Source organism: Castanea sativa, chromosome 9, assembly GCF_040712315.1.
Source record: "Castanea sativa cultivar Marrone di Chiusa Pesio chromosome 9, ASM4071231v1".
NCBI classification, from domain to species: Eukaryota; Viridiplantae; Streptophyta; class Magnoliopsida; order Fagales; family Fagaceae; genus Castanea; species Castanea sativa.
Window position 1 is genome coordinate 2200447 of NC_134021.1, and position 14534 is coordinate 2214980.

Genomic DNA, 14534 nt, shown 5'->3' on the forward strand with positions numbered 1-14534 from the left:
GCTTCTGCTTGATACTTAGGTGAATAAATTTAAAATGTTAATTTTCCCAAAGTAGGTAATCCGAGGACGAGACGTAACTTAGGTTCTGTTTAACACTTTGTAAAGAATATCAATTTAGACGAGGTATGTGGTCCGAGGATCCAGGCATACCAAGTTTCAGCTTGATACTTAGGCGGATAAATTTAAAAATGTTAATTTTCCCAAAGTAGGTGAACCGAGGACCAGACGTAACTTAGGTTCTGTTTAACACTTTAGTAAAGAATATCAATTTAGACGAGGTATGTGATCCGAGGATCCAGGCATACCAAGTTTCAGCTTGATATTTCCATGAATAAATTTAAAATGTTAATTTTCCCAAAGTAGGTGATCCGAGGACCAGACGTAACCTAGGTTCTGTTTAACACTTTAGTAAAAAATATCAATTTAGACGAGGTATGTGATCCGAGGATCCAGGCATACCAAGTTTCAGCTTGATATTTCGATGAATAAATTTAAAATGTTAATTTTCCCAAAGTAGGTGATCCGAGGACCAGACGTAACTTAGGTTCTGTTTAACACTTTGTAAAGAATATCAATTTAGACGAGGTATGTGGTCCGAGGATCCAGGCATACCAAGTTTCAACTTGATATTTCGATGAATAAATTTAAAATGTTAATTTTCCCAAAGTAGGTGATCCGAGGACCAGACGTAACTTAGGTTCTGTTTAACACTTTGTAAAGAATATCAATTTAGACGAGGTATGTGGTCCGAGGATCCAGGCATACCAAGTTTCAGCTTGATATTTCGATGAATAAGTTTAAAATGTTAATTTTCCCAAAGTAGGTGATCCGAGGACCAGAGGTAACTTAGGTTCTGTTTAACACTTTAGTAAAGAATATCAATTTAGACGAGGTATGTGATCCGAGGATCCAGGCATACCAAGTTTCAGCTTGATATTTCGACGAATGAAGATAACGAATATAATGTAGTTTACAACAAAGAACGGCCGAAGTGCCTTTTATTTAGTAATAGTACCTTCGTAGATTATTTACATTCCAGGGACGTTGTACAACATTTTCGTCCAAATCCTCCAGATTGTAGGCCCCTATTCCTGCTACCGAAGTAATACGATAAGGTCCTTCCCATTGGACACCCAATTTTCCCCACGCAGGGGTTCTTCATCGTGCCCAAAACTTTTCTTAGTTCTTAGTCAGCTGGTCCTAGAGGTCGTAGTTTCAGATGTTTTTCATACCCCTGATTTAGATTATGTTGATAATAAGATAGTTGAACGATGGCGATTTCTCGACGTTCCTCAACTAAGTCTAAGTTTCTCATTACCGTATCATCATTGCTATCCGGAATAAAGGAGTTTTTCTTCGGGGTTGGGAACCCGGCTAAGGGGATTACTGCCTCGGCCCCATAAGTCATGGCGAAGGGTGTTTCTCCCTGTGGATCTTCGTGGTGTAGTTCTATACGTCCACAAGACATGTGGCAGCTTCTTCCACCCACCTCCCTTTGGCGTCACCCAACCTCTTTTTGAGTCCGCTTACTATTACTTTGTTGACAGCCTCGGCTTGCCCATTTCCTTGGGGATAAGCCGGAATGGAATATCTATTCGTAATGCCAAGATCACAGAATATTTCCGAAAGGCTTTGCTATCAAATTGTAAACCGTTATTCGAAATGAGAGTATGAGGAATGCCGAACACGGTAACGATATTCTTCCATACAAATTTTTTGCTTCCGTGTCTCTGATGTTTGATAATGGCTCACTTCAACCCATTTGGTGAAGTGTCTGTTCCCACGAGAAGCCACCGTCCGTTTCCCTTTGCTTTGGGGAAGGGTCCAACAATGTCCAAGCCCCATCGTTGGGCAAAAGGCCATGGGCTAGATAGAGGGTTCGTGACTCCACTGGTTGATGTATATTTGGAGCGAACCTTTGACATTGGTCACATTTCTTTGCATAATCTTGCGCTTCTCTCGCATATTTGGCCACCAATAGCCCCGAGTAAGGGCCCCGTGAGCTAAAGACCTTCCTCCGTGTGACTTCCACAAATCCCTTCGTGTAACTCTTCCAAAAGTAGCTCCGTTGCTCCTCGGGGTGTATGCATAGCAAATATGGTCCCGAAAAGGAACGTTTGTACAATTTTGGTCCTCTGATAACCGAAACGAGTGGCTTTCCTGCGCTAACTTTATCCGCTTCGGCCTTTTCTCCAGCAGGGACGTCATTCCCGAGAAATGTTACTATTTGATCCATCCAACTAGGCCCTGTCCTAATTTGAAGAATTTGAGTGGAGTTACTATCCGTCCCGTGGGTTTCAATGAGGATCTTCAACGAGGATAACTCGTGGTGGACTTTGTGCCGGGGACGTCGCGAGCGTGGCTAATGAGTCGGCATGGGTGTTGCCACATCTCGGATACATGCAATAGTAGAAATGACTCAAATTTAGATTGCATATACCGACACGGGTTAGGTATTCTCGCATTCTGGAATCCCTTGCTTCTAGCTTGCCTTCTACTACTTGGCCTACCACCAATAGTGAATCCAGAACATACGCACCGTCTTTCCTCCCATTTTATGAACCATGTTCATCCTCGCGAGGACGGCTTCATACTCGTCGTTGTTGGTGGCCGAGAATCCCAATCTCAAAGATTTCTCAAAAGTAATTCCCTCTCGGGGATATCAAAACTAGTCCGATACCCGATCCTCCGATTTGCCGCTCCATCAACATGGACTTTCCATAATGGAGGCCCTTCACACGAAATCATGCCTACCGATTTTTTACCCATGCCTTCTTGATAGTCTTCCAACGAAGGCTCAAGAATTCCGCCACAAGGTCCGCGATGACTGTCCCTTTATAGAGGTGCGAGGCATATACTTGATATCGAAAGCTCCTAGATGCTTCCCCATTTGGCAATTCTTCCCATATAATCTGCACTTCGGCAAATTGATTTAAGAGAGTGTGTAAGAACAACAACCGTATGAAATTTCCGGAAGTAATGGGGAAGTCTTCGTGTAGCATGTACCACCGCCAAGATAGCTTTCTCCGGTGGCAAATAACTCGGCTCGGCCTCATGCAGTAGATTTGCTTACATAATAAACCGGTCTCTGGATGTTATTGTCATCTCGGATAAGAACCAAACTAACAAAGATGGTTAGCCACCGCAATATATGCAAACGAACCTCATCAACCTACGGTCGAGACATAACTCGGTGGTCGCGAGAGATATTCTTTTAGGCCGTTGGAAAGCTACCGCGCACTCCTCGGTCCATTCAAAACCCTTCCATTTATTTAATAATTGAAAGAAAGGCTCTCGATCTCCGCGGACCGAGATATAAATCGGTTGAGAGCAGCTACATACCTGTTAGCCTTTGCACTTCTTTAGGATTCCGAGGTGGGTGTAAGTCTTATCGCCTTAACTCCGAGCAAGATTCACTTCAATTCCCGGTGAGTCACCATATATCCTAGAAACTTGCCCGACCCCACACCGAAAGAGCATTTAGAGGCATTGAGCCGCAATTTATACTCTCTTAGCTTCGAAAAGTGTTGCTCGCATCTTCCGTATGTGCGAAACTTCTTTACTCTTCACCACCATATCGTCCACGTATACCTCGATATTTTTCCCTAGCCGTGCCTCAAACATCCTCGTCATCATCCTTTGGTAGGTAGCCCCTCGCGTTTTTCAAACCAAAAGGCATTACCTTATAGTGATAATTTCCCGTAGGAGTGACGAATGCGGTCTTCTCCTGGTCCTCAACGGCTAAAGGTATCCGGTGATAACCTTGGAAAGCATCAAGAAAACTCATCCGAGGATGTCCAACAAGAGCGTCAACCAATTGATCAATTCGAGGCATCGGGAATGAGTCCTTTGGGCAAGCTTTGTTTAAATACTGTGAAGTCTACACAAACTCTCCACTTCCCATTCTTCTTTTTCACCACCACCGTATGGGCTAACCATTCAGGATAGAATACTTCTTTGATAGCCCCTCGCTTTTCAGTTTGAGCACTTCCTCCTTTACGGCTTCGGAATGTTCTTTTGAGGACCTCCAGGAGGTTGCCTCCTCGGCACTAAGTTGGATTGACCCTTAAATGATGACATATGAAGTTTGGATCAACCCTGTGGGCCTCATACGTGCCTCCAAGCGAACACATCCATATTTTTCTTTAAAAATAAAATCAGCTTCTGTCTTCTCTTCCGTGGCAATTGAACTCCAACCCGGAAGAACTTTTCGGGATCATTGTCTATGATCATTTTCTCCAATTCTTCACATACTTGCCTCATCTGCCTCGGCTACGGGAAGAGACTTTGATTGCTATGCTTCACCGATAGCCGAGGACGGGGAGTGCTCACCGGTCGACGCACCGCAGCCGTGACACCGTCGAGCCACGACCGGCTCTCCCAAGTAACTCCACCACCGGTCTCCACGAAATTTGATTTTGACATGCAAGGTTGAGGAAACAGCCCCCTAACGCATGCAGCCAAGGTCTTGCCACAATAGCCGTATAGGGAGAATAAGCATCGACCACGATGAAATCTACGCGTCTACCACCTCCGACCATTGTACGGGCAGCCATCGTCCCTTTGAACGATGACTCTCCCTTCGAAGCTTATCAAGGGTGAGTCATATGGCATAAGATCTTCAACTCTTAACTTCAAGCCTCTAAATAGGTCGGGGTACATGATATCTGCACCACTACCTTGGTCAACCATTACCTCTTTACATCATAGTTCCCTATTCTCGGTGGTTACCACTAAGGCATCATCATGAGGCCGGATGGTCCCCCATCTTGTCCTCTTCGCAGAAACTTAGGACTCGGCAGATACTTGCCTTAATCCTCTTCGGCCGATCCCGTGACTCCTCGGCAAATGTTCGAGCAACGATGGCTGACATTACCCGAAAGGAGCCGAGCAGTCCTACTGGTGCCGCAAAAATGACATTGATAGTACCTAGAGGAGGTCCGGATGAAGGACCATCGTGGTTTGCCACTCCCGATTGGTTTCCTCGCCCGTTGGGTTGGTACGTAAACCGGCCTTTCCCTCTTTAACCAATTGTTCCGGATGATTCCACAAAGTGCGACGGTCCTCGGTGGTGTGACCTCTCCCCGGTGATAATGGCAGTGGAGATTTTGGTTGCGTCTCGAAGGTCTCCGCCATTTTATTCGGCCATTTGAAAAGGCTCATGCCTTATTTTCTCCAACCTGCCGCACCGGCTCCCGAAGACGGTGTTGACCACTTGTGGGGGTATGTGACCACGCACGGAAAAATCCCGCTCACCTTGTTGTTGTATCGGTCCGACCCGAAATCCCTCCTTTCTTGTGGGATAACCTTCGCCTTGCCTTTTCCGCCGCCGATCTTCCTCAACCCTTTTTGTACTCGTCGATGCGATCCATCGGCCGACGTACGCTTCTTACGGGCTTCTTCGTCAAGGATTTCCTCAAGTCATGCTCCGTTGGTAGGCCGACTTGAAGGTCCTTATGGCTACATCGTCGAAGTCTCCGTCGATTTCGTTGAACATTTCCCAATATCGGTCCGAATACGTTTTCGTGGTTTCCCTTCCCTCATGGCCATGGATAGTAAAGAATCCAATGGACGAGGAACTCTCTTGCACGTGATAAAGCGAGAACCGAATGCTCTAGTAAGCTCTTTTGAAAGAATCAATGGAGCCCGCCCTTAAGCCGTCAAACCATCTCATGGCCACGGGCCCCAGGGCTAGAAGGAAAAATCTTGCATAACAAAGTTTCATTCATTGGAATGCACCATTCTCTCGGCTGAAATGACTTACGTGCTCCACGGGATCCGTCCGACCATTGTAAAGAGTGAAGGCGGTTGTGTGAAGCGCCGAGGTAACCTCCCTTCTTCCAATCTGCGCGAAGCGGTGATCCGAGGATTTGGTGTAACGCTCTTCCCATTGCGTCATTTCCCAAGCCCCTAGGGGTAGTCTGCCACGCCTTCCATGCGGATTGTCTTCCTCGGGAAGAGACATATTCACACTGGGGAGTTCGGATCTCCGCCCGTAATTCTCATCCCTCGGATCCTTCGATAGGGGTCGAGAGGCGGAGGAGTTCTCCTTCTCCTCTCGTGACGCAGTCTCCTCTTTAGGCCGTCAATCTCTTTCTGCATGGCCCTGGCATTCCTCTCATAAGGAACTCTACTACCTCCTTGTGAATGACTAGCACTTCTGATGGTGTGTGTAGTATGTACACTTCCTTCTCGGTTCTCTCCATGATCAGGACGTAAGGAGTGATCCTCACGCTGGGAGCCAACGGACTCTGCACTGCGTGGTGGTTCTGATCCTACCATGATGCCCTAAACTTCCTAAAAAACTAAATCCTCACAGACGGCGCCAATTGTAAGGACACAATTCAAATTCCCAAACCACGACTAGGAGGAAAATGGGCTAGAAAGGTTCTTCTTCACAATGAATTTGTAGATGATGGGTTTATAATTTAGATTTTAAGGATGGCTTTAGACAATCACAAAAAGAACGGGCTTTGGGCCCAATGGAACAAAACAAAGAATCGTTTGCAAAGAGTAATATTGAGAATTCCTCCTCGGACTGTTTCCGAGGACAGTTTCTAATAGTATTTCTCAAGTGTGGATACAAATAATGTTTATCATACACTTTTTCTTTCTCAAAAGGCTTTTTTTCTTCTTCGTATGCCTTCCCTCCTATTTATACTCCTCCTCTTCTCTTCCTCATCTTCCACTTTATGGCCGCGACCCTCCTGTTTTGGATACTTGTCCCATCCATTCTTCCCTAAAGCCCGCTGGGGTTTGGGACCAAGTTCCAAGCTCTATGCTCAGGTCCCATCCTTCCATCTCATTGTCGTCGTATCAATTACGTGGTCTTTAATATATGGGCGGTGGTAGCAGCTTTACTTTAGACATTCCACCGCTCTTTCTCTTGTCCCTCCACGTATACCGTGTATCCTCGGCTTAACATTCCGAGGACAAATCTACTCCTCGGACGGTAGACACTTTAAACACTCCACGATCATTTTGATGTTTTCGGATTTGGGTTTCTAGCCCAAAAGACCTGTCAGCCGTCATTATAAATTTACTCTACCCCTACAATAGCACATCATAGTTTATAAAAAGACAAACAAATTAATGAAACAACTAAACAATAATAATTAATAATTTTATTAATATTTCAAATGAACTTATAGTTTATTGTTTATTTTTTTGTTAGAATTATGAACAAATATTTCATAAGAAAACCACATACCCAAAAAAAAAAATTCCCGAAAAAAATTCTTAAGAACACCTTAGACAAAAATTCCTAGAGCCGTCACTACAAATATGCACATAGTTTCAGTCAATACTCATCACTTTAAAGTTCAAGAGCAAAGGTACGATTTACCATTGCTGATTTGACTTGTTTGCTATGTATCAATCAAAGAAATTTCACAAGAACAATGTTACCAAAGTCTACGGGGTAATCAAGATTGTAGCAAAACTCAAGCTGTATATGCACTGACTCAGATAATTGAATTATGTATATATGGCAGCAACACTACTTACACAACATTTGGAAGAGAAGCAAAAAAAGAAAAAGAAAAAAGAAAAAACTGTCAGTTACAATGATGTTAAGAATACCATATGATATGGATGGTTGTAATTGGAATATTATTTTCATCTGGATTTACGGTTAACCAACTTTTATTATACACTAGTCACAAATCTCTACGTTAGCAATTATGAAAAGAAAAAAAAATATATATATATATATATATATAAAATGTGTCAAGCATTTGTTGAACAGTGACCACCGTAAATTTCTTCTGTAAATCCAAAGAAGAAGTCCTTGGTCGGAGATAAAACAGCAAACTGGTTTTGGTGGTTCGATAATGCCTGCTTCGGCTGATCATGCAAAGAGACCTTGACAACCCGCCATATTTGATTCGTCGGTAATATAACAGACATTGAGTTTAGCATACTTGCCTTCTTAAGTAAAAGCTCCATTAGTAGTAGTTGATCTTCTTTGATGCCAAACCCCAGAAACGTAACAACTTTGAGGTGATCAAATTGTGAAGTATTGGACTCAACGGTTGCAAAATCCATCCACAAGTGAGGCTCATGCCAGTATTGGTGAAAATAAGGACAGGGGACAGAGCTGTTGGTACGTTCAATCTGCATTTATTATTGTTGGTTTTTTAGTTGAAAGGAGTGAGTTAATGAATATAGTTGGAGGTTGGAACCTTTTCACGAGTGTGAGAGCTTAGAAAAACACTTACTTTGATTAACAACCTTTCCAAGATAGGCGCTACGTTTAGGAAGCAAGCCAATGAGTCCCTCTTGGCCCTGTTGATCAAAGAATCAATCCACCTTAATTCCTTTAATTTGTTGAATTGGAATCTGAGGCACCTGAAGATCACCCCTGCTGAACACAGCCACTTTGGAAATGGCATATACATAGGTCTTGTCAACAAAAAAATAATGGATTTCTACATGTCTAAGAAGAAAATTTTGGTAATGAGGTGAAGAATCAGTACCTCAAGAAGCCAGCCGCTTATGGTGAGAATTTCAACTTCCTTGAGAGTGGCCAAAAGCAATAGGATTTCCTCACAATCAAACTCATTATTGCCAAGTCCGTCCTTCAAGTAAAGCACCACGTGGACCAAGTTTAAAGTGTTTACCAAATGAATCTGAGGAAGAACTCCTTGATAACTAAATGACTCGAGGATTGGTGTAGAGATAGTGAGATCCACAATATCTGGACAATCCAACACCGCCAAGTTCTGCAGACAGTTACCTGCTTTTATATCAAGGCTTTCTAATCCAACACATTTTTCAATCTTCAGACTTTCAAGAAGCTGACAATTGGAGAACAAAGCCGAAACCAAGTCTTTGGCAAGGTGGGGCACTGACCTGAGATGCAGGGTTTTGAGAACAGAAAAGCTTGCTTTCTTTGTGGGATTGTTAGAAAAGCCCTGACAAGTTTGCTCCAATTTCAGCTTGAACTTACCACTTATTTTCTCTCTTTTGGAGAACTCAAAATGAACCTCATTTTCTGCTCCCTTTGTAGCTAAGACAATCAAATCTTTCTTGCTCTCTGGGAAGTTCAGGCACAACTTCCATACCTCTGGACAGTCATAATAAGACCTTATTATTGTACCGATGACTTGAATTACCATCTTGCAATCTTCATGAATGGTTCTTGGGTTTGCATCAAAGTCCATATCTACTTGAAATGGTGTCCAAAGGTTCCTCCACACAGTTGAAAGAGTGCTAGTTCTTACTGCCTCTTCTAATGGGAGGAGCGACAAGATGCGCCGGAGGATTTCAAACGGTAAGCCACTGATCAAATCAAGCATATCCTCCATGATTTCTTTACCCTGAACCAAAACCAAACAATTAGACCCAATTATGGAAATATAAACCAGATATATTGTGAACAGAGAGGAAAAGTTCAACTGCTTGATAGGTATTCCAAGGAAAAAAAATAATTGAGCGAGTCTAAAATAATCCAACTGGAAATATAGACGGTACAGAATTGCTGCAGATAATGTTCATGGACCACGTCCTGTCAAAAGTAAAAAAAAAATTTCCGACAATGTTTTCTCAAAACTTTCGACTGGAGACTAATTACTGTTCGCAATAGGTGGGCCCATAACAAGGTAAATCACTAGCCCAAGGAGTTTTTTTAAAATGTTGGTGCCTGAACTTGAACTAGGGAGCTCCTAATCAAACCTAAAACAGTCATTTTTAAACCGAGTGCCCAACCACTCAGCCAACTTCACTGAGTTAAAGTAACAATTTTTCAAGTTGATATATGAAGCATTCACAGTGATATTCAAGCCTTTATATAAAATCCTTATTCCATCGAATATTAATATTTAAGAGAAATGATATGCGCACAACATTTTCACAATATTTTTACAACAAATCTTAAGTAGCAGGTTATTACTAGTTGTTATTGTTTGGGCAAAAAAACAATCTTAGTACTAGGTTTAAATTTGAACCAATAATAACTAACCACTTATAATTTGTTGTAAAAATATTATGAACTTAGTATCTCTCTTAACTTAATACAACGAATAAGTACCTTCAACTCCTTAATTAATTAAACAATGATCTTTTGTTTTTTCTTACACGGGGAAAGCAATTGACGATTATGTTATCATAGATTCTCAAAAAAAGAAAAGAAAAAAAAAAGACTTATATAATGCCACTGAAGTATGGCTTATCCCTTCGATGCTACGGGTCTGTTTGGATAGAACTTATTGCTGAAAACTGAAAATACTGTAGCAAAATAATTTTTAAATGTGTGAATAATACCGTGGGACTCATTTTTAATGAAAAAGTCGCTGAAAAATGATATTTATGGGTCCTATGAACAATGCAGGATGCACTGTTCACGCAAAAAGTCCAAATCTACGGTTGTGAACAGTACGTAACAGTACATAAATAGTGAAAACTGTCTCCTCTGAAACGCGTGAAGCAGGAAAAAAAAAGAAGAAGAAAACTTGAAAACGCAAAACTCAGACGTGAAAACGTGAATCCAAACACTCACTACATGTTGATTTTAATACTCTTAGTTAGGCGGAGAAGAAAACATACTGCGTACTTAACAAGTAAGAAGCCTCCTATCAAAATAAAATAAAAAAGTAAAAAGAAGAAGATGAGGAGAGACGTTACTGAATTTGTTGAGCACAGAGAAGAGAGAGAAAAAAACAAGCGAACCAAAAATTGATAAAATAATAAATGAACGAGCTACAGTAGCCGTGTATATTTACACAGTTACTGTAGCTCGTGGATGAATTTTCACAATTTTGCACAGCTTTAAACCCACTGATATGGGTGTTTTTTTGGCCAAAATGTGTAAAATAGAGGAATTTTTGTATTATAGAAGAGTATCCACCAACTGATATAAATGCTTTTACGACTTTAAGCTCCTTCAAAATCATTTTCAAAAGTCTTGTGATCCCCCATTGGCTATTTGTAATAACTTAAAAGTCTCTGTCCCACTGTCCCACTCTTACAACTTCAACTCCTTGTGAAAAACTATTCCTTAAACGAGGAATAGTTAAATCATTATCAAGAGTCTCTGTAATCTTTATTTAGTTTATTTCAAAAATTCTTTAAAATCCTATCAACTACATGCTATATGACTTCGAAAATTGAGTAAGTCTTAAGACACCTTCAGCCACACACCCAATCAGTGGTAGTTCTAGAATTTTTTTTTCTAAAGTGGTCATTAAAGAACTTAAATTAAACACAATTTGAATATATTGACATCACACACAAAAAAAAAAAAACACATTCATAAATACATGAAATTTTACAAAAAGATTTTATTAACAAATGCCTTAAGGACATATGTTAAAGATTAATAAATATGTTCAATTATGAGTGTAATGTACATTTTTTTAAAAAGAAAATACACTTGTTATTGATACAGTGGTTTGCAGGCATAAATTCGTTGCAATTATGTATACTTCTTTTTTGGATATATTCCTACAATTTGACATATTTTTTGAAGGGAAATTTTAACCTTTATAAATTATTTTTAGAAATATTTTATTGAGAAAATGATGATATAATAAATATTGATGACAATTTTTTTTTCTTCCCAATATAAGTATAGGGTCTGTTTGGATACAGCTGAAAACTGAAAATACTGTAGCAAAATAATTTTTAAATGTGTGAATAGTGTCGCGGGACTCATTTTTAATAATAAAAAAAAGTGGTTGAAAAGTGCGTGAGCAGTACATGAACAGTAAGTGAATAGTGCATGAACAATGTAAAACAGTGCGTGAATAGTAACTCCTGTCCCTCCAGAAATGCGTGCAGAAGAGAAGGAAAAAAAAGAAAAGAAAGAAAGCTGAAACGTGTGGCATCCAAAATGTAAACGCAATAATCCCTATCTAAACTCAGTCATAGTGTCTATATTATTGAAACTTGAATTTTAAAATAATATTGTAAATGTACATCATTTTTATTTCTATTTTAGGGTCCATATTAATTTCTAATGCCTATTTTGTTTGTAGTTTTTACCCCAAAACTAAAGATTTTGGACCAAATAGAATAAAATTTCATATTTTTAACCCAAAAATTAAGAAAAAAAAAAGTTTGAGCTAAAAACTAAAAAGACAACTTAATAAAAGAATCAATTTAAAGCCAAAAATAAAATGGACCGAACTGGACCGATGTTGATCAAACAAAGTGGACCGAATAAGAATGAATAGATTGAAGTGGATCGAATGGGACCGAAGTGATCCGAATGGACCAAATGAACCGAATTGACCAAAATAGACTGAATGGACCCAAGTGGATCGAATGGTCCAAAATGCTACGCTGATATAGCTTAATAAGAGCATAGAAACAGTAAATGTTACGCTTTGGCTTTTAGATATTATATATGGTGATTGATTATATTGATGTTAATAGGTTCCTTGTGTTATGGTTCATCACATTTTGACTATTAACTCGCCTAAAAATAATATCATTTTTAGGATTTTCATTATTCCAAACGACATTGTTTTTGGTTGATAAAAACTAAGATTCTAACTAGGGGTGTTCGTAGTTTTGGGCCATTTTTAGCACCACACTTTGCGGTGCAATTTAGCTAAAACCATAACTACACCACACTTTATTTTTGCAATCACATGTGTGGTGCGGTGCAATGCGGTACAGTTTAGAGTTTAGCCAAAACCATAACTGCAATGCACCTCATTTTTGCAGTCACATGTGCGTTGCTATGTATAAGATACAATTCGAACGGTTTGAAGTCTGTATATTTTCCAAATTTTTTCTTTTCTTACCTAGTTCAAAATTAATTTTTCCCTTTGTTTTGGGCCAAATTTTAAATTATTGAGCTAGTTTTTTTTTTTTTTTTTTTAAAAAAAAAATTGGGCTGGCTTTCCTAGTCTACACTTGCTAGGGTTATCAAACTTTTTTTTTTTTTTGAAAACTAGGGTTTTTAAATTATTAATTATATATTTATTATTAAAAATAAATCAATATATTAATATATAGAGAGGCTACAGTGCGGTGCAGTTTTCTTATTATTAAACTATTACTTGCGATGAGGTGCGATTATGCCATTTTGCGGGCAATTTTGGTGTAATTTTTGTGATTTATGTGGTTTGATGAACACCCTCAATTCTAACACATAAGGCAAGTGGGACATTGACATCATTTTTTTTCTTAAAAAAAAAATTCCCTTATAATAGTTAGTGTCAATACTCAAAATCAGATATAATTACATTTATGATGTCCAAGTCATAATTAATTGGGATCGTGGCCTTTGGATCTCATGGTTGGCTTGAGATATAATAACTCAAGTTTCTTATCAAAAAAAAAAAAAAAACTCAAGCTTAATTTTGTTTTTATTTTTAACTCTAATACTTACCTAATCACACGTCAGCATTGACTTTAGGATTTTGAATCTCATTTCATTCTTAAAATATAAAGATTAAAACTCATTATCACTTGTCATTGTATATTTAAAATAAGAGAAATGATATGTTCGCAATATTTTTACAACAAATTCTAAGTGAAAAGCTATTACTGGTTGTTATTGTGGGTTAAAAAAGTAATCTCAATACTAAATTCAAATTTGAATTAATAACAATTAATCACCTATGATTTATTGTGAAAATGTTGTAAATATAACACTTCTCTTAAAACAAAAGAACATATCCAGTTAAAAAAGTACAGAAGGTAAGTCAAACTCATTTTTGAGAAACAGTACATCTTATCAGTTAATCCAATACATGGCAAAACCATCCTCTTTTTTTTTCTTTTCTCTTTTCTGAGTAGTCTGTTTCACTCCCCCAATTTCATTATACCGGGAAAAGATTAGAAATGAATACTTTCCCGAGAGACAATCCCCATAAACACGGAGGGGATTTCTAGGTTTACATATATATAGAGTTGATGGGATAGGTTTATATTTATGGCGGTACAAGAATAGACACGTAGGTTTTAAATTTATTTTAAGAAGGTTTTTCATTCGTATATATATTGTTCGAAGTTATTAGATTATGTTTATATTCTTCTCCAAATATAAAAAATAAAAAATTAAAGATTGTGTTTATATATAGAATCTTGCTATATATAAGTCAGCACTCAGCACCACCACAACTTATATTGTAAAGAAAAAAACCCAACCCCAACTCTGATATATACTCCTTTTCACTAGTACCAGTTACCGGCAGATTTTTAGAGAGAGAGAGAGAGAGAGAGAGAGTTGGCTATGTATGCCTTTTGGAGTGATCAGGAGGTAAGTATCTCTCTCTTCATTGTATTTCTTTGGGGCTTTATCTGTTTGTATTGTTGTTATATATGCCTAATGGTTCTGTTTTGGATTTTGATTTGTATTTGGGATTTGTTCATTCGTATTGATATTTGATACTGCCATGAAAAAGGTTTGCTTTATCATGTTAGTGTAAGTATGCATCACGCATATTTGTTAGTGTAAGTTTGCATTTTCATGTTCTTTGAAAGAATGATTGGGGCACAAATTTTTCTATCCTGATTAAGATTTATTCTTGACCCCCCTCAAAAAAAAATAAAAGATTTATTCTTGACGATCACTTTCACAT

The 14534-nt window shown here is 39.0% G+C and overlaps 1 protein-coding gene across 1 annotated transcript; it reads right to left on the bottom strand.

Moving 5' to 3' along the window:
* Window positions 1–7259: 7259 nt before the first annotated feature.
* LOC142611188 (F-box protein At2g39490-like) lies at window positions 7260–9423 on the bottom strand. The gene is made up of 3 exons (XM_075783234.1): window positions 8478–9423; window positions 8220–8378; window positions 7260–8115 (listed from the first exon to the last, which is right to left on the bottom strand). The coding sequence occupies exons 1-3, from the start codon at window positions 9306–9308 to the stop codon at window positions 7729–7731; spliced, it is 1377 nt and encodes a 458-aa protein (XP_075639349.1). The 5' UTR covers window positions 9309–9423; the 3' UTR covers window positions 7260–7728.
* Between the last annotated feature and the right edge of the window lie 5111 nt (window positions 9424–14534).